At 37.9% G+C, this 20092-nt stretch overlaps 4 protein-coding genes across 5 annotated transcripts; 1 reads left to right on the top strand and 3 right to left on the bottom strand.

Annotated features, from left to right (window-relative positions):
* Nucleotides 1–961: 961 nt before the first annotated feature.
* On the top strand, nt 962–4507 carry LOC103412347 (uncharacterized). The gene is made up of 2 exons (XM_008350925.4): nt 962–2223; nt 4181–4507. The coding sequence occupies exons 1-2, from the start codon at nt 1099–1101 to the stop codon at nt 4337–4339; spliced, it is 1284 nt and encodes a 427-aa protein (XP_008349147.3). The 5' UTR covers nt 962–1098; the 3' UTR covers nt 4340–4507.
* A 2552-nt stretch (nt 4508–7059) lies between these two features.
* Nucleotides 7060–9623, bottom strand: LOC103412348 (uncharacterized). The gene is made up of 3 exons (XM_029091205.2): nt 8475–9623; nt 8081–8281; nt 7060–7340 (listed from the first exon to the last, which is right to left on the bottom strand). Exons 1-3 carry the CDS (start codon nt 8583–8585, stop codon nt 7305–7307), a joined length of 348 nt encoding a protein of 115 aa, XP_028947038.1. The 5' UTR covers nt 8586–9623; the 3' UTR covers nt 7060–7304.
* Nucleotides 8165–14320, bottom strand: LOC103446101 (RNA-binding KH domain-containing protein PEPPER-like). Of its 2 annotated transcripts, XR_011574384.1 has the most exons (8): nt 13741–14320; nt 12325–12571; nt 11549–11697; nt 11136–11465; nt 10399–10593; nt 9876–10069; nt 8475–8586; nt 8165–8281 (listed from the first exon to the last, which is right to left on the bottom strand). XR_011574384.1 is itself a non-coding variant. In XM_008385160.4 (6 exons), exons 1-6 carry the CDS (start codon nt 14128–14130, stop codon nt 9884–9886), a joined length of 1497 nt encoding a protein of 498 aa, XP_008383382.3. In that variant the 5' UTR covers nt 14131–14320; the 3' UTR covers nt 9610–9883. The 2 variants fall into 2 exon arrangements, 1 of the variants encoding a protein (XP_008383382.3); XM_008385160.4 differs by lacking the exons at nt 8165–8281; nt 8475–8586 and having other exon boundaries at nt 9610–10069.
* A 1134-nt stretch (nt 14321–15454) lies between these two features.
* Nucleotides 15455–15949, bottom strand: LOC103421278 (uncharacterized). Its single transcript, XM_008359299.3, has one exon. It carries the CDS (start codon nt 15947–15949, stop codon nt 15455–15457), a length of 495 nt encoding a protein of 164 aa, XP_008357521.3.
* Nucleotides 15950–20092: the final 4143 nt, after the last annotated feature.

The raw sequence follows: 20092 nt of genomic DNA, 5'->3' as shown, positions 1-20092 counted from the left end.
AGCAAAGCATCAGGATATTGAAGTGATGCAAACCGATCCCAAACAACCTTGTCGACCTCTACACAACGTCATTGTTGAAGTCAACCTTCTAGAAGCTTGTCCGAGGAATTGGTATGCCTAACTATCATATGCAAATGTTTGTAGTTCTCATTTGGAAGTTATGTCAAACTCAGGGGGAGTATCTAGAAGTATATTCACTTGATCTCAATATACTCATTTTCCCTACGATTAGGAGCATTTTTCCTACTAGGTTTTTGCTACCTAACTAGGTTTTAACAAGGCACCCATCCTGAGCTGATCATACCCTTGTGAGCTCTTCTACTTGCGTCCAAAAGACGTATAGTTTTGACTTAATGCAACTTCTCACTTTTCTCCTTAGTCTATGGGTTTTCTCCCACCTTGGATTTTACCATAGCAAGGTTTAATGAGTTTTACTTTTTATGCATTCTTCCATTGATTTGAGACTCGCATTTGCTCATTGTGCCGACGACTTCATCAATTATACTGACTTCATCAAGGTTTAATGAGTTTTACTTTTTATGCATTCTTCCGTTGATTTGAGACTCGCATTTGCTCATTGTGCCGACGACTTCATCAATTATACTTACTTCATCACTAAAGACTTGATGCGCCATTTATTTGAGTATTTACACACTCAAGGAAGAGTGTTGCAGTCCTATTAGATTAGGAATGTGATTGTGTAAATCCTAGTAGATATGGGAATGTATCTTATATTTCTATTAGGAGTTGATTACCTATTAAATGTTGTTTATGCAAGATTAAGAAATTATCTCATTTTGGTATATTTTCAAAAAATTATATGGAAAACTAATGAAAATTGCTTGAAAACTTTGAGTTTTAATGATAAGGACCAAATAAAGAATAAAGTGAATAGTACATTTTTTAGTGTAAAAATATGATTTTTCATTAAAGTGAATAGTAAAACTCCCAAAATTATATATGAAACGCCACCTCGCTTCCAGTAAAGGACTCAAGATGTTCTGATGACAAGCAGAGGTAGAACCCTAATTTTGTAGAAAGAAAATTTCCAAATTTTCTGAAATTCTGAGTATACTTTCTTTCGTCTTCTCGCTCGCTATGGAATCTCTGCTTGCCAACTACGCCTCTTCCGACGAAGAAGAAGATCAACAGCAGCAGCAACCGCCACCAAAACGCACAGCTTTACCCCCAAAACCCAGCTCTCAACTTTCCTCCACTTCCTCTCTCTTTTCTTCTCTACCCAAATCCAAACCCCAAAATCCCTCTTTCTTCCAATCCCTTCCCAAACCAAAACAAACCCTAATTCCAAAATCCCAAAATCTTGGCGATGACGATGAAGACCCAATTGATTCAATCCCCACCTCAAAACCCTCCTCGGTTTTCTCATCGCTTCCTCCGCCGAAATCCCGAAATCCAATACAACCCATCACCAATCTCTCGTCATCCGATCAAAACCCTAGAAAGATTGTCCAATTCAATCCTCCAATCAACTCATATAAGTACGATGAAGACGAAGAAGACGATGAGGAAAAAGAAACGCGGCGCCGAAAAGCGTCTGAATCCTTGGTCCAGAAGTTGTCTGCGAAGTCATTTTTGTCGTCCTTATCGGCGCCAAGGTACTCCTCCACATTGGGTGCATCCGCTGGTTTGGGTTCGGGTTCGGGTTCGGGTTCGGGTTCGAGCAGGAGAGCCATTGTTGAAACGGAATCGGTTGGTTCGAGAGTGGAGAGCGGTGCGGGGGTGGAGCAGAACGTAGAAAGTCATGAGAAGTTCCAATCAAATAGTGAGCAAAGTGCGGTTAACTATGAAGGGTATGGTGGTTCTGAGAATTACCAATCTACTATTGATCAAAATGCAGTTAATTATGAAAGCTATGGTGGTTACGAGGGTTACCAATCTGGTATTGATCGACATGTGGATGCTGGGGTTCAGCTACATGCAGGAGTTAGTGGTAGTGATCCTTCGAATTACGGCAATTATGATGGTTATGGGGGTTATGCTGGTTATGAGCAGCAGTATGGGAATGATTGGGTTGGTGGGTCTGGAACTGTGGTGCCAACCATCCCCGCTACTGGTGTAAGTGAGATTAAAGTTGGTAAAAAGAGGGGGAGGTATGAGGTGCCAACTGAAATAATTGAGGTTAAGCAGGACGAGTTGATGAAGAATCGGCCAAGAGAGGACCAGGCTAAGTTAACAGGAATTGCCTTTGGGCCTTCTTATCAGGTATCAACACAATGTTCTTGTTTCTTTTAGTGTTTATCAATGGAAAGTGATTTATATATTTTGACTTCTGCATTAACACCTTGTTTTTCATTTATAATTTGAGAGCTCAAGGAATTGGGTTGCTAAATTTTAATGCATAGTGAAACTGTTAGCGGTACGTTTTTATTGCAATGCTATGAATTTGAGAGACGGTGCAAGTTCCGTTTCATGTATAATTTCTCTTTTTTGTATATCAGAGTCTGCATGCACTACTCTTCTATCCCATAACCTTGTTGTTTAACGACCTTTTCATGCCATTTTACCAAACGCTTATCATTGCCACTTAGTACTACGGTCTAGTGGTATTCTTCTTCACTAGTAAGTGAGAGGTCTTAGGTTCGATTCTTTCCAAAGGCGAATTTGAACCACATTATTGCTAGCCCATTGTCAGGCTAAAGCCCACCCCCCTCCCTTTAGTGTAGATAATATCGATTGTTTAAAAAAACAAATGCTTATCATTAAGCTGGTGTAATGAAGTCAATGAAATTAGATTTGACAAGGAAGGGTTCTACGTTGTAAATAATTGATTCTTGGAACTTGAGTTTGTTGAATTCTGAAGGGTAATAGCAATTGATGTTTTAACACCTAAAACCTAAAGTACTATTTTAAACTCTGCGTTACAGTTTATTATTAAATTTGTCAAAATGATATAGATTAGCCATTTGATATTGCATTGGGAAACCCTATATTTTTCCAATGCATAATGTTACTCATACAGTATTAAGCATCAGGTAGGACTGTAGGATGAAGGATAGAGTTGGAGCCTGGAGGTTTAAGTTTTTTCTTTGTGCAGTAAGACTATGAAGAAAAAAGAGATTTGAGTTAAAGGAAACTGACACAACCAGCCATCCAAAGCATGGCCTAAGATAGTACATAGAAGCTTTGCACCTGGGAATCCATTCTGTCATAAGAGGACGCTTCTCAGAAATTTGACAAGGAAAAGGTGCCTGTAGTTGACGCTTAAGTATTTTCCTTGGAAGGAAGAACTGAACTATGGATAGTCGACTTTCTTTTAGAACTATTCTAGTTTAGAGTTGTAATGGCTGATGTCTTCTGCCAAACTTATAGAGCATGCTTGGTGTATCAAGTTGGACATTGTAGAAATTGAGTCCATAGGTGGACACAAGTTTTCACTAGTTGTCCTTTCTTAACCATTCTCGAACTGCAAGTACTAGGGAGGACTCTTTCCCGACTAGATTGACTTTGAATTGTCTAAAACGACCACATATAGTAATTTTGTTTGTCAGTAGTGTTTGATAAAAAAATTAAAATCCTTAACCTAGTTCCTTATGGATATGTTTCCAAACATCATGACGAATTTTGATATATCCTTTCGGTCACGTTTTAATTGGAGTGGGCTATGCATGTCATTGATTCCCTTAGATTGGCAGCAATGAGAATATGGTGTCAGCAGGTAGGATAGTGTTTAGATGAAAATATTGTCATAGGCTGTTTGTGTGAGAATTTTATGTTTTATGTTGCCATAAAATATGGACTTAATTCTCTTGTTAGTTGTTTTTTGAATGTTTTGTCATTTTTCTTGGTTCATGTTCATTGAATACTTGGTTCATTGCTTCATTGTTTTTCTTTCTCTTTCTCTCTGTTTTTAATCTTTTGGTTTTTATTTTTAAACTAAATTGAGCTCCTAGTACATCTTATGCATATTACATAGTAACTCTATGTATTGTTTTTAACTATTAAACAGAGAAGTAGAATAATTGTGTAGGGTTGAAACTCAGAACCGACTTTAAATAAGAAATCATTCTACTTCAACCACACTTTATGCAATTTCCATTTTGCAAGAAAGGAAGTCCTAAGTCACTGTTCTCTTTGTTTGTCCTTGCCAGTAACTAGACGGTGCTTTGCTATGGTTTTGTATTTATGCATTGACTGATATATTTAAATTTGTTACTTTCAGCCTGTTTCTACAAAAGCGAAGCCTACAAAGCTGCATAAGAGGAAGCATCAGATTGGTTCTCTATACTTTGATATGAAGCAGAAGGAGATGGAACTCGCAGAGCGGCGTTCAAGAGGCTTCCTGACTAAAGCTGAAACACATGCCAAGTATGGATGGTGATCCGGGGGTGATTCTTTATCCTGTTGTACCCTGAATCTTTTATTTGAAATAGTGGGTCAAAAACATGACATTATCTCTTTTACGTGTTTGCTCGAAGTTGTGTTGCTTCTTAAGATTTGTATCTATCATGAAAATATAATCATTCTTGCATTGAGTGAGAATTTGGCATCTGGATTTGTTTATTATGGGGAGCTATTGAATGTTAGGCAGCTTTCGGATATTATGAGTGTCGGTAACTTGTGAAGGAATCCTCCCACCGAGGATTGCATCGTATGTACACAACATTGAGTACACAAATGTTGAGCAGCTCAGTGGCAACATCCTTGTAGCTAACTTTGTTTTTCTTTGAGGGTTCTCCGTTCAGAATTCGGATCCAGTGCTGGTTTCTCGAACTCGTATGTGCGTGTGCGCTCGCGCTTGTGTTCTGTGTTCATGGTAGGAACCAACCAAATAAAAAGAACAAGTCTGTTGAGAAACCAGCACTGGATCCAAATTCTAAATGGAGAACCTTCTAAGAAAACAGAGTTGGCTACAAGGATGTAGACTTGGCAGTTTCTGACACGACATGAAAACGACACGAAAATAATAGGTTTCAGGTCAACACGATAACTTATCGGTCATTATCGGGTGATCTGTTAAGAACCCGTTAATAACAGGTTCTTAACGGGTATACACGTGGGTAACACGTGGGTAACCCGTTTCGACCCATTAAGAAAAAAATTATTTTGATAATTTTAAAGTTTAATTACTAAAAGATTTATTATAAAATACAATAGCCATATTAATATATACAATATATTCTATATTAAATATATAGTTTTGTATTATTATTCTATATAAGTTTTTAAAAAAAAAAAGTTTTAGTCATTATTTATTTTTATTATGTGAGTTCCTTATTATCATTACTAGGATAAATTTTACTTAACATGTTGTTGTCCAAAATTAAAATAAACTAATATAGTATTTGTATAGGCAAGAACTAAGAAGACATATATACAAGTATGAAAAATGTGAAAGAATATATAAACACTCGTGATTCATTATTATTTCTCCACGAGTAGATAATGGTTACACTTACATTTTCATTTATATTTTTAAAATCCTCCAAACCTTCATGAATAATGTTTTTTATTTGAGGGAAAAATTAATAATAATTATTGTAGAAGTGTAAAAAATGTAAAAAAAATATACAATCACTCATAGTGACCAACTTTACAACTTTCATGAAGGGGTCAGCTTCGAAATCCAACACTATAATTCATAAACCTTAAATTTATATTTAATCGTCGATTGCCATTTACACTTTATTCTTCTTACTGAATTTCATTTTTAAAATTTTCTTTTTTGAAAACATGATCATCTGACGGATGTAAGAAGATGAACGGTTCAGATCTTTGATATCACGTTTCGATATTTACGGTTAATTGAAATATAAGTCGATGTTATGTAGTTTGTAGAAACTTTATAAACATCAAGCAATATTTTCACTAACCGTAAAACTCTGAATATAATATCAAAGATTCAAACCATTCATTTTCCTGCATTCTCTAATAGATCAAGTTTTCAAAAAAGAAAATCTGAAAAAACAAAATTTGATGAGAACAATGAAGCGTAAATGTAAATTTTGATCTATGATTTATATGATTATAGTGACGAATTTCACGAGCGTTTATATATTTTTTCTATGTTTTTTTACACTTCTACATTAATTAAAAAACTATTAAAGACTTTAGGTAAGTGAAAATATACTTAAAAGAAAAATGCATTTTTATGTTTTGGATGTGACAATATGGTATGTATATACTTATTTAGTATTATGTTTTTCATTTGATTATTTATTGGTTTAAAATATATTTTCCTTAACGGGTAACGGGTCGGGTTATATTACCTGTTAATATTATCGGATTGATTTCGGGTCGGATCATTTTACCCGTTTATTTTAACAGGTGTTACACGATACGATCCATTAAGATATCGGGTATGACACGAAAACGACACTAACATGAAAAACACGACACGAATGCCAGGTCTACAAGGATGTTGCCACTGAGAACTCTCGTACAACTTGTTATTGGAATTATCAAAGTTTATCAGGAACCAATGACAAATAGTCTTGTATTCCTGTAAACACACAAGAATGTAGGCTATTTTCCATGAAGTCGGTTGCTAAACAATATATTTACAAATAATTCAATATTAATTGTAACACATATAAGTAAGTGGTTGATTGTCCTAGTTGCTAGGGTCTTCCTCTCCTACCCACTGTATACTGAGTTCAAACCATTCTTCCTTCCCCTAGTTGTATAATATTGCTTGTAATAAATATTGTAACACATATACAAGGAATTGAAATATTACCTATGACAGACTTTATGAGCATTACTCGAAGAAATTAACTTGGCTCCTCAACGAATGAGGAGGATTTCCTCCTCAATATACTACGCGACTGATTTACGAAAAATTTCATACTTATGATCAAAACCGTTCCTGTTATAAATCACTTGTAAAAGTTCCCCTTTGCAAAAAATGGATAAAATATGAGATCATCTAGTTATCGAACAATATAAAAACAGATTGATGAAATTCGGTACAAAATTACTAACCTTCTATCTATCTGCTATAGTTAATTGATTAAACGACCTTAGTTTTAATTGATTTTGTTGTAGAGGTTGTCTTTATATAGTGATCTATATACCATTATAAGTAGGAAGTTCCGTGAGTTGACCAACAAATTTTTGTATATTTCAATAATAGTGACTTAGACTTTACTAAAAATTTGCACTCTTTCAAGAGTATGTTTCAACAATACAATTTTAGTTTCATAGCTGTTTCTGATCTGAATCACAGTTTTAGTTTCATCAGAGAATACAATCAAACACGAAGACTACTCTTTCATCTAAAACAAGAAGATTGCAACTGAGGGATACAAGGCCATTTGCCAGCATCAGCTGAAGAACAGTTGTGATCAAAATGTTGAGCCGTTGAACCCGAAGAAGGACCTCTGAACGAGCAGAATATAAACACATTAGTAATTAATCATCATCAGATAATATTTGTTTTAATCGAACTATCAGATGAAATACTGTCCAACTAATCAGGTCAGACTCAAATACGAATCAATGTATTGAAATGGCTTTTAACTTACCTACCTTAGCTAAGTGTAATTTCACTACGACAAAAGAAAATAGATGAGTTAATTTGGTAAAGCGTAGCATAACCGGTCCCTTTGTAGTCTGGGGGTTTTGCGCTACGACAAAGCTTCTTGGAGAAATGTTGTAATTGGCTTTGTGAGAAATGGCATCTCTTCCTCCCCCATTAGTGTACTGGGGGAGGGGGGAAGGCATTACTATTTATTCTCTTCTTTTGTTTTGATTCGGGGAAGGGGAAGCACAGTAATAATGGAATTATGCGTGGGTGTGGAGATCAATTGCTCTACCACAAGAAGAAGAAGTCCCACGAGTAATTTATGATGTTATGCAATACGAAGATTACACAAAACTAGTAGAGTCTTTGTCGTACCTAGTGCACAAGGCTCCCGCTTTACGCAGGGTCTGGGAGAGGTGAATGTCGGCTAGCCTTACCCCCATTTATGGAGAGGCTGCTCCTAAGTCTCGAACCCGAGACCTACCGCTCATGGGCGAAGGCACTTGCCATCGCACCAAGTGCGACCTCTACACAAAACTAGTAGAGTGCAGGTGCAAAATTCAGGCAAACGAATACAAAACAAGTAAATAGGCTCACCTCAACGTCATAAAATTTGATATAGAAGCGGGAGCTATCAATGGAGAGCTTAGTTTCGAGAATTTCTGCAATGGTTGAACTCAGTTTTCCGTTAACACCTGGTCCAATGCCCCCAATGGAGATCAATTCTCCATACGCAGCAGGCTCTTCCGTGCCAGCAAATGCAATCGGCACAGACCCGTTGAGCAAAATCATCACATACTGAAGAACAGGGAAACCAAAACAGAAACATAAATACCCAATGATACTGTAAGCCACCAATACAATATAGAATTGCATGGGAAACAAGATAATACTGTTCATTCAGTACTTTCGTCGAACACTTTATGTGCATGCCAACAGCAAGATAAAAAAGGATGAGAGAGAGAGAGAGAGAGAGAGAGAGAGACTTAACGGACTCGGGTTTGCCAATGATCTTAGAAACGGCTTTGGTGGCGTCCTTGAGGATGTCAGAGGCCACAACTCCGTCCACCGGCAAGTTGGTAAACAGATTCAACGTCGGCATTCTTGTCAGATTTGAGAGAAGGTGAACAAACAAGGCGTTTCTTATTAGAATCAAAGAAATACAGAAACCGGGTGGTTTTAAAAAAGGCAGCTTGTAACCTTGTAGATAAGTCTATCTATTTATTCTACGCTGTTGAGGAATCACGTCCTTGTCAATTTTGCTACCCCACCACTTTATTTATTAGTTTTATTTATTTATTTATTTATTGAAATTCCTTCTCAACAAAAATACTTATTTAATGGTTCTTCATTTCAACGGCACGGCATTCGCATATACTGCCGGCCTTTCATCCTGTGTCAATGATATGACATGTAAGTTGACCCTAAGAGTCAAAGGCCACCAAAGCAATGAAGCCTGATATGAACTCTTGCGATCCTGATCCTAAAATTCGGTTCTTGAGCTTTCTTAATGATATTTTTGGTTGAGCTATACGGGATCATACGGTTGCTCTTCTTTTTTTTTTCTTTTCTTTTTTTTGTTTTTTCTCAGAGCGTGGGTTCAGCATGCTGCTTCCAAAGGCTTTTCCCCCAAGGTCCAAGAAGTAATAGAGGACAAAACAGCTGACTTGTCTCAAGAGCCTAAAAGTATCTGTTGAAATAGGGTTCTGTGGGGTTCCTTTTCTCTAGTATTACTGCTTACATCCACCATCTTTTTAAACACATCAAAACAGCTGAGTCCTTTAAATCAACCATCTATTCATTCGGTTTCTCCGATACCATACATTTTAAAGTAGAGTTCAATTGTAATATATTTTTATTCTCACAATTGTATTCTTTCTTTATTTTAATAAATATTACTATTTGGTCTCATCCCATACATACATGAAGACAAGTAGAGAATATCCACAATAGGATTCCTCTTTCTTTTCTTTTTTTCTTTTTTTTTTTCTTTTTTTTCTTTTCTTTTTTTATATTTTATTTTTGTGGAGTTCTTAATTTCTTACTGGCCTAGAATAATGCTTATATTCAAGAACATGATTACAAATCCAAAGTTTGATCAAACTCAAAAAAAAGGAAACAAAAAATAATAATTCAAATGCTCGTTTAACTTCCAAATTAATGAACAAACTCACAAGCCAACACCAAAACCACTACTATTTCGTTACAGTCTTCTATATCCCTTTCAACCTTAGTTACCCTGGAAAGCTACCAACAGATCAAATCTGATGATCCAGATAACAAAACAGGACCCTGACCCCTTCTGGCAACTTTATAAATACTACCTCCAACATTAATATTTCTCTGATTATATTCATTTGAAAAAAGTAGAAAACCCACCATTAGTCCTTACCAATTAATTCAAAGCCTGAACGTGCTGTAGCCTCCTCCTAGACCAGACGATCCATAACTGCCGCCATAGGGTTGTGAGGGTAGTGACGATGATGGGTATGATGGAGCACCTAACTGAGAGTAGGATGACCTCAATCCAGTATCCATCACGCCATAGTTACTTGTAACTGGTTCCTTCCGACTGTTTATAACCTCCTAAAACCACACACAAGAAAAGATAACCAAGTGTCTACAATTTCCAAACCATGAATCACTCCCTATTGAAATTACATATTATTCAATGTTTTTAACTTGCCAAATATTCAACCCTGCCAGCATGCTAATATGCAATATTTTTTCCCTAATGAAATTTTTTAATACAAATCAGTAAACTACCACCTTCTGTAACTTAAACATGGTAATTCATTTTTCATTATCTCAGAGTCGTAACAGGTCTTTATTAAACAAACAAACAAAAAAGTGTTTGTTTCCGCTCCTTGCCCCCTCCTTGATATTTGAAAAGAAATACTCATTGGTAAGCATACCTGAATCAATTGTTGAGCCATCTGAACCTGTGACGAGGTGCCTTTTATTTCTACGGTAATTTCATCAGGTAGTCCCCTACTCTCTTGCACAGTTAAAATGGCTCCGCTACTACGACGAATGAATGCAATATTCGACCCTTCAACCCCAATAATGTCCTCAGCATAAGATAGAGGAATTTGCATTGTTTGTGCAATCTGATTGTAGAATGCAACAGATAAAATATTACTACCAAGACAGTATAAATAGAGAACGGAAGTACAAGAATTTAAACAGAATATATCTCTTTCTACATAGCCCTATTTGCACTTAATTTTTTTCTTAACGAACAATCAGAGTATAAATGCAGAAATTGACCCACGTAACACAGGCCTGATGCAATCTGATACACTCTAGTTTTCCAATTAAAGACAAATTCATACATCAAGAAATTTTTCCTCAAATGGAAGAGTCAGTAAGTAAGACATACATACAGCCTATGCATATCCTCAGATTTATAGTTATAAACAAGACATGTATTCCTACTGTTGCCAAGTAAATAAAGGTCTAGACAGTAAAGGATCCCCCAGCATCCTTATAAGGAAGCAAAATATACAACACTGTTGACCCCGTAATTTAAATAAAAGTTACAGCAAAGTTAGACCATCCTTGTGTGTATGCATGCTGTGAAGACCCAAATAAGCTCATTACAAGGAAGTACGAATTTGAGATAAAATGTCAAACAGTTAGAACAACTAACCTGAGTAACAATAGGAGCACCAGGACGACCAATTCCTGAAGAACGAAAAGAACCAAGATCTTGTCCATAAATAGACCCTTGTCCGTAAACAGAAGTGTCTTGTCCATAAATAGGAGGATCTTTTCCATTTATTGAAGGATCTTTTCCATAAAGTGAAATTCCAGCGGAAGGGAGTTGTGATTCCAATTGAGTTTCACGATCAAGAAACAAAGACTCCCTCTTTGCTGAAAGAGAATAATTAGTGCTAACTCCAGTTTGAGAAGCAGTATGCAGCAATGACTTGTCAGCCCAGGTAGTATCGGGTTGGCGCTCTTGTGAGATTGTCGCATACTAAAGATGCACAATCTAGTAATTAATACACAGTAATACAAAGAAATGAAAATACAGCAGACATCAGTGGGAAATAAGCTTACAGTCTTCTCAAAAAGTGGAATAACACTATGATCAACCAAGAACTTCCTCAGGTGAGCCACTACCGCTTCTACAGCTTTGAGAACCTTTAAAGCTTCTCCCTGCAATTCAACAATCCTCTCATCTGCGGCAGCATAGAATGGAACCTCCTCTGCACGAATAAAAATAAGGTATTGGAGAATGAAGAAAGGAAGAAAGGGAATAGACACTAGTTTCATAAATAAGGATCTGAATACACTGAATAACATGACAGAGCATTTCTAAAAGGGACAACGAATATGACCAAGGCTTGTTTTTCAAAAATGCAGCTATATTAATTTTTTGACAAGTATAAGCATCATGCATTCTGAAGTTAAAGGACTCTAACATGGAAAACGGATCCACAACTCAGACGCAGGAAAGACAAAGGGAGAAGAATTTAAACTCCACGCCATACTAGGAATAATAATATACTTATCTTCACTAGCATGATCACCAAACTTATAAATTACCAACGGAAAAGCTAAGTCAGTATAAGGAGCACAGAAGTAACTCGAAATAAAGAAAACAAATACGGAAACTTAATTATCATTTTAGGTCTAATTTCCAATAAGTAAGCCCTTCGCTCAGTTGTTCGTTGTATAACCAATCTAACCACTTCAGTTATAAATCATAAAAACAGCAAAGAAACACACTATCCTTAGAATTGGGGAAAAGGTGATGAAATAGGCAGATATTTTCAACCATTGGTATTTTACTGAATAAAGAAAAGTTGTATCATGTAACAATAAGAACATACCTCCAGACAATACTCGCACAGACGATCCAGTACTCTCTTGTATAGATTTGATTAATGATCCTTGTTTTCCAATTAAATTAATTGCTTGGGTAGATGCTACCAACAACCGGACGGAACAGAATGCAACTCCAGCAGCACCAGACCCCTCACTCTCAGATAATCCAGAGACACGTTTGAATATTCTTATTACAGCATCCATTGCAGGGGAAAGAGGTGCCTCTGGCTCTTCCCTTCCAGAGATCAGCACCTAAAAAGAAATGTATATTAGAAAGATTGTAGCATAGAATGATATCACGATAAACAGTTTATGGTTCAGTGGCCTCACACACTGATAGATCACAAGCAAGTAGAAAGAAGCTTCACAGCCAGTAAGATAGTGATGAACCACTTTGAGATTAAGACTAAAAAGGAAATATAAAATACAGAACCACAGATTGGTTCAAGCATGCAAGAAAAAGGTGACATTTGGAAATCTAATCAGCACTAATGGGTCTTGATATACCTTTGTGATGTTGATACCCATGGAAATTTTGTTAGGAAGGTATCAAATCTTATAAATACCAATTAAACAATGCGTAAAAACAAAGATTTAGTCTTGTAACTAGATAGTTATAAAACTTCTCGACAGTTACTCGTCTTATAGTATAGCCCTTGCTATGTTTTGAGTGTTTGAATAAAACCACAAGCCCGGTGCAAAAGAGTTCACATTATAATAGGTCATCTTGACATAGCAGAATACCAGATACTTATTGTCACATTATAATAGGTCATCTTGACATAGCAGAATACCAGATACTTATTGTCATTCTCATCTTATGCCCCACTAACAAATTAAGCGATTTGAGTAAAACTCTGAGATGGATGCAAAGGACTTTGCCTAGCAATGAGTCATCTTCAGATAGCAGAAAACTCCACTGATCAAGTCTCGTTTCAGATTTGAGATTCTCTTATATCTTCATTTCTTTAAAAATTCGAGAAAGTTACTGATCTTATGCACATTACTAACACATTGAATGATAGAACAAAACTATGAGCCAGGTGCAATAGCCTTTTCTAAGCAATAACACCTATGAACCAAATGTTAGAATTAAACTAAATTTACTTTTAGGGTTTCTGTTACCTCGTGACAGATTCAACTAAATTCCTAAAATCCAAATTCAAATTTTCAATCTTTACTCTTCCCACCCACTTGTTAGCAACAACAAAGCCTAATTAGAGACCCTGAATTATCATTGTGCCACAATTAAACAGAGGATAATACAAGGGAAGCCGAAAATTACAAACCCTAGGGTTCAACGCAACCATAAAACCAGTTTAAACGCAACCATAAAACCAGTATAAACGCGGCACTTTGGAGCAAATTACGAGAACACGAAAAAGCTAACCCTGGAAAGGAAGAAATCGAGGAAAACTCACTATGCGATCAGGATTTCCAACGGCGCCGTCGAGGACTCGAATGCGAGCTCGGGTCTCCTCACACATCTTCTTAATGAGCTCGCCTTTGCGGCCGATAATGCTACCGACCTTCAGAACCGGCACAATTAGCCGAAACACACAGTCCCCGGGCCAACCCGGCCATCGTTTATCGGCTACTGAGGTGGCATCGTTGCCGACATTCGTTGCGGTTGTGACAGCCCCGGCGTCCGATACGGGTTCGGGATTTTGGTTCGGATTGTTATCGGTTGTTGTTGTTGGGTAGGACTCGGGCGCTGTAATTGGGGCGGTGGTGATTTCGGATGTGAGTGGTTGCGCGTCGGCTTTCGCAGCCTTGGCGGAGCCGTTCTCGGTGGGTTGGGTGGTGGCCATGCTAGGGTTAGGGTAAAAGGTTTAATTGGACAGTGATGCCTGAAAACGGAAGGGGGGGTTTTGTTGGTGGTGTTGCAGCTGTATGTCTGCAAAATGAAAGAGATAAATTATTAGGTAATCCTGTGCTTCATTCGTGGTATTCCCATTTAAGATTTGACATGTATTCACATCAATAAATTAAGAGCATCCCTAAAGAAATTTTTTATTGTAACTGGAACATACACGTGTTTTTATATAAATAGATGGAAGTTTTATTTTTTTAAGTTATTAACTTTTTAACACATATATCTCATCATTTGTATAATGACACATGGTGTACCATCCTATATTTCGATCACACTAAAAAATCTCTTCCCTTAGACCAACTCCGAACCTGGGCTAAAAGCCAAATTTTTAGCCCAAAATTCCCCCCAAACACCCCCAACCCAAGCTAAAATATTGGGCTAAAAGGGGAATGCTAAAGTTGGGCCAAATTCCACCCCCCCAACCCCCCCAAACCGCGTGGACTCGCCCAGTTTTGGGCCACTCTTTGCCCGCCGACTCGCGCACGCGCCCCAAGCGCGCAAGTTGCAACCAGAGCCCGACAGGAAGAGGGCCCAGCGTCAGGCCTTGTTGGCCACTCACCAGAGCCCAACGGCTCTTTTCAAAATCTGACGGGCAGAATTTAAGGACCGTTGGTTGATCCAACGGTCCAGATTCAAATTTTATTTTTAAAAAATATATTATTTTAAAATACAATGAATCCAACGGTTGAGATTGAATATACTAAAATCTAACGGTAAAAAAAAAGATCTAATGGCCCAAATTTAAATCCAACGGCTAAAATAATTAAATAAATGTATTTAACACAAAATTTACCCAAAAACTCTATAAATACCTATGTATTTGTTCAAACATCCACACAAAATTCAATTTTCTCCTACAATTCTTCCAATTTATCTTTCTATCATTTCTTTCCATTTCCAAATTAGTCTACATGGCAAGAGAGCATGTTAGATGTCGTAATTGGACATTTGAGGAAGATGTTTCTTTATGCTTGGCATGGGTTTCTGTTAGTGAAGATGGTGCAGTTGGCACAAATCAAAATAAAAAGGTTTTGTGGGATAAAATCATTGCAAAGTTTCAAGAAAACTGCAACGGCAACGGGCGGGACGGTGGTGGTGTTTATGATCGTTGGAAGACTATCAACAAAGCATGCACTTTATGGAAGGGAAGCTTAGAGAGGGCCATGGTTGGCATGCCTAGTGGAAGGAGCGCCATAGAAATTGTGAGTTTTTTTCTTGATATTTTATTTGTGATGTACATAATATTATTTTGCAACTAATTATTTTACTTGACAGAAGTGCTTCAGGTTCTCAATAGCAGTACTCTCCGCAAGTCGGCAATATTCGTCAGCAGAGCACCCATTAGCTAGCATTCGAAATGCAGATGTGAGCTTTTGATGAGGTGATAGAGTTTGTTGGCCTACGGCATCTATCTTCCTTGCAAAGTAGTGGTCATGATTGACAACTGCGTTCAAGATGCCTTCAAAAAGCTTTCTCCTCATCCGAAACCGCCTCCGAAAATCATGAGCAGGAAATCTCGGCCGCTCAATGAAATAATCTTTCATCATTTGGTCATGACACTCTTCTCTATCACGCTGCACGAATGAACGCCCCGTGACAGAACCACGATGGCTAGATTCGCCATGGTGCTTATATTGCATAAACGAGTTTACAAGTTCAGCTTCGGCGTTGATCAGTTCTAAATCCTCAATGTCAAGCCTTGCTTGGTATTGTGCCATCTCCATTGCCCTGCTACGCCTGCTTCTATCACCCATTGATGAGATATTGAGAATTTTTAAGAAACAAAAACTCTTTGAAAGTTGAAAAATTGGTGAATATAGAGGATGATTGAAGGTTGAAAGATTGTGTGATTAACTAATATTGAACCTGTGTTTATATAGAAGATGATTGATGAACGGTTAGTGAAAGTTGAAAATTTTGTGTTGAACGGTTGGTGAAAGTTGAAAGTTTGGTGTTGAAAGTTGAAAGTTTGGTGTTGAACGGTTGGTGAAAGTTGAAAGTTTGGAGTTGAATGGTTGGTGAAAGATGAACGGTTGGTGAAAGTTTAAAGGTTGGTGAAAGTAGCTTGCTTTGTGAAAAATTTAATGATTTTTCAATATTTATCAGAATTTAATTTTTTTTAGATTAAAATGTTCATAAAATTAATTTACAATAATCTACATATTTATTTATTTTTTTTAAAAATTGATTTAAGAAAAAAATTAGCCTAAGTTCATTCTTTAATAATTCCGGGCTAAAATTTTAGGCCAGAAGGGTTAGAGCAGAAAAAATGTTTCTGGGCTAAAAGCCAAATTTTCCGGGCTAAAAAATTTGGCTTTTAGCCCAAGGGTTGGAGATGGTCTTATGGGAGCTTTTTCCTGTTTCTACATTTCAAGCCTTAGTAAAAAATTTCATTCCAAATGAGCCAGAAAATGGAACTAGATCCAACACTAAGGCTAACAACTTCGTTTCTTGGGTAGTAATACATTTGAGCAAAATTCTCACTCTCCCCCTAATTGTGAATATACTTATACTCTCATTTTATTCTTTTTTTTTAATTTTTTTTCTTGCAATTTGGCTTATTAATTATTGTTTTAAAGTCCATAAGAATTAAAATTTCAAATTGATTTAACGTCCATGGGCATTGGTGGGTGAAATTTCCTAATAATTTTTTTCAAAATAGTATGATACTAATTTACTAATTAGTGTTAGGTAAATTATTGTGTTGTACGTGAAAATCAAATTATTTCAAAAGGCGAAGTGAGGGTATGTATCTTTCAACGGATATGATCGAGATAACAGAATCTAATCCAATGAACAGTTCGTAAGTGATGGAATCTAACTTTGTCATAATTTGAACTATTTTAGGTTGAAAGGTTCCCAAAAAAAAAAAAAAAAAAAAGAGTTAGCAAGTCCAAAACCCAACTTAAGAAAAGTTACAACAACAACAACAACAAAGCCTTTTCCCACTAAGTGGGGTCGGCTATATGAATCCTAGAACGCCATTGCGCTCGGTTTTGTGTCATGTCCTCCGTTAGATCCAAGTACTCTAAGTCTTTTCTTAGGGTCTCTTCCAAAGTTTTCCTAGGTCTTCCTCTACCCTTTCGGCCCCGAACCTCTGTTCCGTAGTCACATCTTCGAACCGGAGCGTCAGTAGGCCTTCTTTGCACATGTCCAAACCACCGTAACTAATTTTCTCTCATCTTTCCTTCAACTTCGGCTACTCCTACTTTACCTCGAATATCCTCATTCACAATCTTCTCCTTTCTCGTGTGCCCACACATCCCACGAAGCATCCTTATCTCCGCTACACCCATTTTGTGTACGTGTTGATGCTTCACCGCCCAACATTCTGTGCCATACAACATCGCTGGCCTTATTGCCATCCTATAAAATTTTCCCTTGAGCTTCAGTGACCTACGACGATCACACAACACGCCGGATGCACTCTTACACTTCATCCATCCAGCTTGTATTCTATGGTTGAGATCTCCATCTAATTCTCCGTTCTCTTGCAAGATAGATCCTAGGTAGCGAAAACGGTCGCTTTTTGTGATCGTCGCTAGATTGCTCCGGTCATTAGTGTGGATAAGTATATAAATGGATAGAGATAGGAAAGCAAACACCAGATGTACGTGGTTCACCTATATTGGCTACGTCCATGAAATAGAGGAGTTCTCATTAATTGTGAAGGGTTTACACAAGTACATAGGTTCAAGCTCTCTTTTAGTGAGTACAAGTGAATGATTTAGTACAAATGACATTAGGAAATATTGTGGGAGAATGATCTCGTAATCACGAAACTTCTAAGTTCCGGAGTGTGGTATCGTCTTGACTTGCCTTATCTGTCTCGTAGGTAGATGTGGCATCTTCTCTGGAAGTACTCTTCCTCCATCCAGGGGTGGTATCTTTAACTGGTGGAGATGCACAAGGTAATGTATCAATTTCACTTGAAGCTTACTTGTAGTTTCAGGCTTGGTCAAGCGCGATACAAACCATGTAGTAGGAGTCTTCCAAGTCGCCGAGCTAAGGGATCTGCTGAAAGAGGTGACAGACAAGGTAAGCAATCAGAGCTCCAAGCAATCAGTCCCAGATCAGAACTTTGATTTCGAGTTCCGGCTGATTGTTCACATTCTTCCTATCTTGCAGGCAGCATGAAGGATAAAGAGAAGAAAAATGAGAATAGATGATATGGGATACTTTTGCTTTTGAAGAAGTAACTTTCCACAGGCTTATTCTTGAACTAGGCTGGAGGGTTTTCTGGTTTCCTCCAGAGTATAAGGCCGACTGAAGAATTTGAGGGTCAAAACAAGTCCATCAAATCTATAGTACGTTCGACCCTGTTGATATGGGATACTTTTGCTTTGGACAGAGTAGTGGATGTATCGGCACGTGTGCTGTTACGCTTGTCTCCACATGCTTCCTTGTATCCTTCTCACTTGCCCTATATGTTCCTCAGGCAGATACGGTATCTTCCCTGGAAGCATAAGATGTTGAAGATGAGTACTCGAGAGCAATGCCAGGTAAGTAATCAAGTAAGGGGTTCCAGGCAGTCAGTTCCTGACTGGAAGCTTGATTCCAAGTGTTGACTGATTGCTCTCTTTCTCCTTGTCTTGTAGGTAAGAACAAGGCCAAAGGAAAAGACAGGGAAAAAACATGATATGGGATACTCTTGCTTTTAACCCTGATGATATGAGATATTCTTGCTCTAGTATAGCTTGTTTGCAGAGGTATTATCGGGGGGAAAAAAAGCTGAATATTTCGAAAGGCTTCTTTGGGAGTGCCCTCTCAGATATGAGGAAGGGTTAAGCATTTTTGCAGGTCTGCCTGTCTGTTGGGGATGGAGGTCAACGTATATAGGAGTCTCCCTAACAACAAGTAGTAATGCTATTCCCTTACCCTGCTTGGTCATAACACGGTAGTGGGAGCTGCCAGCTTCACATGTTTTAACTTTGTCAGAGCACTTTAAAAAAGTGGTCTGTGGTATCTGGAAAGCTGATGTTGTGTGTAAAGATTACAGACAAACTTTATCCAAGGAGATCCGGCTCTTGAAGTTGGGAAAGTGGTGCCTCTTCGGTTTTCGAACAAGCAATCCTGTCGGAGATCTGGCTCTCGAGATTCGGAGAACGATGCCTTTTTGATTTTTTAGAAAGCCATCCTGCTAGGGGTCTGGCTCTCGAGATTCGGAAAGCGGTGTCTCTTCGATTTTTGAGAAAGTAATCATGTTGGGAGTCTGGCTCTCGAGATTCGGAGGGCGGTGCCTCTTCGATTTTGGAGCAAGCAGTCTTGTTGGGAGTGTTTTCTCGAATGTGAGAAAAGGTTGGGCATGTTTGCTAGTCTATGTTGCCACGAAGCACAGAGGTTGACACACAGGGACTTTCCAATTATCCAGCAGTGGTACTGTTCCTTTACCCTTGTGGGTAATAATATGGTAGCTAGACCTTCAAAATTTATGTGTCTAAACTTTGTTAGTGCTGTTTCTTTGCTATTCTTTTACCCTTCTTGGTCAGAGCGGTGTAGTGGGAGCTGCAAGCTTCACGTGTCTCAACTTTGTCAGAGAACTTTGGCAAAGTTATCTGTGGTACCCATGAGCTAATGTTGCGAATGGGAAGTGGGTGATTGAACAGTAAGATTCATGTGCTTTCTACTTCACTAGAAATCTTCGACATAATGCCCATAATTTCTTCAAAGCTGACAGGTGCTGACAAGGCTGGAAAAGTAGGTGCCTCTTCGATTTCTGAGATCGGCCCTCGTGGTCTCTGAGCAACCCAGCTTTTGAGAAAGCAAACGCCTCTTCGATTTCTGAGATCGGCCTTCGTGGTCTTTGAGCAGCCCAACTTTTGAGAAAGCAAACATCTCGTGGTCTCTGAGCAGCCCAGCTTTTGAGAAAGCAAACGCCTCTTCGATTTCTGAAGCTC

The sequence above is a fragment of the Malus domestica genome, chromosome 13 (genome assembly GCF_042453785.1).
Source record: "Malus domestica chromosome 13, GDT2T_hap1".
In the NCBI taxonomy this organism is placed as follows: domain Eukaryota; kingdom Viridiplantae; phylum Streptophyta; class Magnoliopsida; order Rosales; family Rosaceae; genus Malus; species Malus domestica.
The sequence above is the reverse complement of the archived record's forward strand: the minus strand, read 5'-3'. Positions and strand labels throughout refer to the sequence as shown.

Excerpts from the sequence above, each read along its gene's own strand:
- LOC103412347 (XM_008350925.4), top strand. The coding sequence starts at position 1,099 with ATGGAATCTCTGCTTGCCAACTACGCCTCTTCCGACGAAGAAGAAGAT. Across the intron at positions 2,224-4,180 it reads CCTTTGGGCCTTCTTATCAG|CCTGTTTCTACAAAAGCGAA; the intron begins GTATCAACACAA and ends TGTTACTTTCAG.
- LOC103412348 (XM_029091205.2), bottom strand. The coding sequence starts at position 8,585 with ATGCCGACGTTGAATCTGTTTACCAACTTGCCGGTGGACGGAGTTGTG. Across the intron at positions 8,282-8,474 it reads TCATTGGCAAACCCGAGTCC|TATGTGATGATTTTGCTCAA; the intron begins GTTAAGTCTCTC and ends CCTGTTCTTCAG. Across the intron at positions 7,341-8,080 it reads TCAAATTTTATGACGTTGAG|AGGTCCTTCTTCGGGTTCAA; the intron begins GTGAGCCTATTT and ends CTGCTCGTTCAG.
- LOC103446101 (XM_008385160.4), bottom strand. The coding sequence starts at position 14,130 with ATGGCCACCACCCAACCCACCGAGAACGGCTCCGCCAAGGCTGCGAAA. Across the intron at positions 12,572-13,740 it reads TTGGAAATCCTGATCGCATA|GTGCTGATCTCTGGAAGGGA; the intron begins GTGAGTTTTCCT and ends ATTTCTTTTTAG. Across the intron at positions 11,466-11,548 it reads TTCCACTTTTTGAGAAGACT|TATGCGACAATCTCACAAGA; the intron begins GTAAGCTTATTT and ends GTGCATCTTTAG.
- LOC103421278 (XM_008359299.3), bottom strand. The coding sequence starts at position 15,949 with ATGGGTGATAGAAGCAGGCGTAGCAGGGCAATGGAGATGGCACAATAC.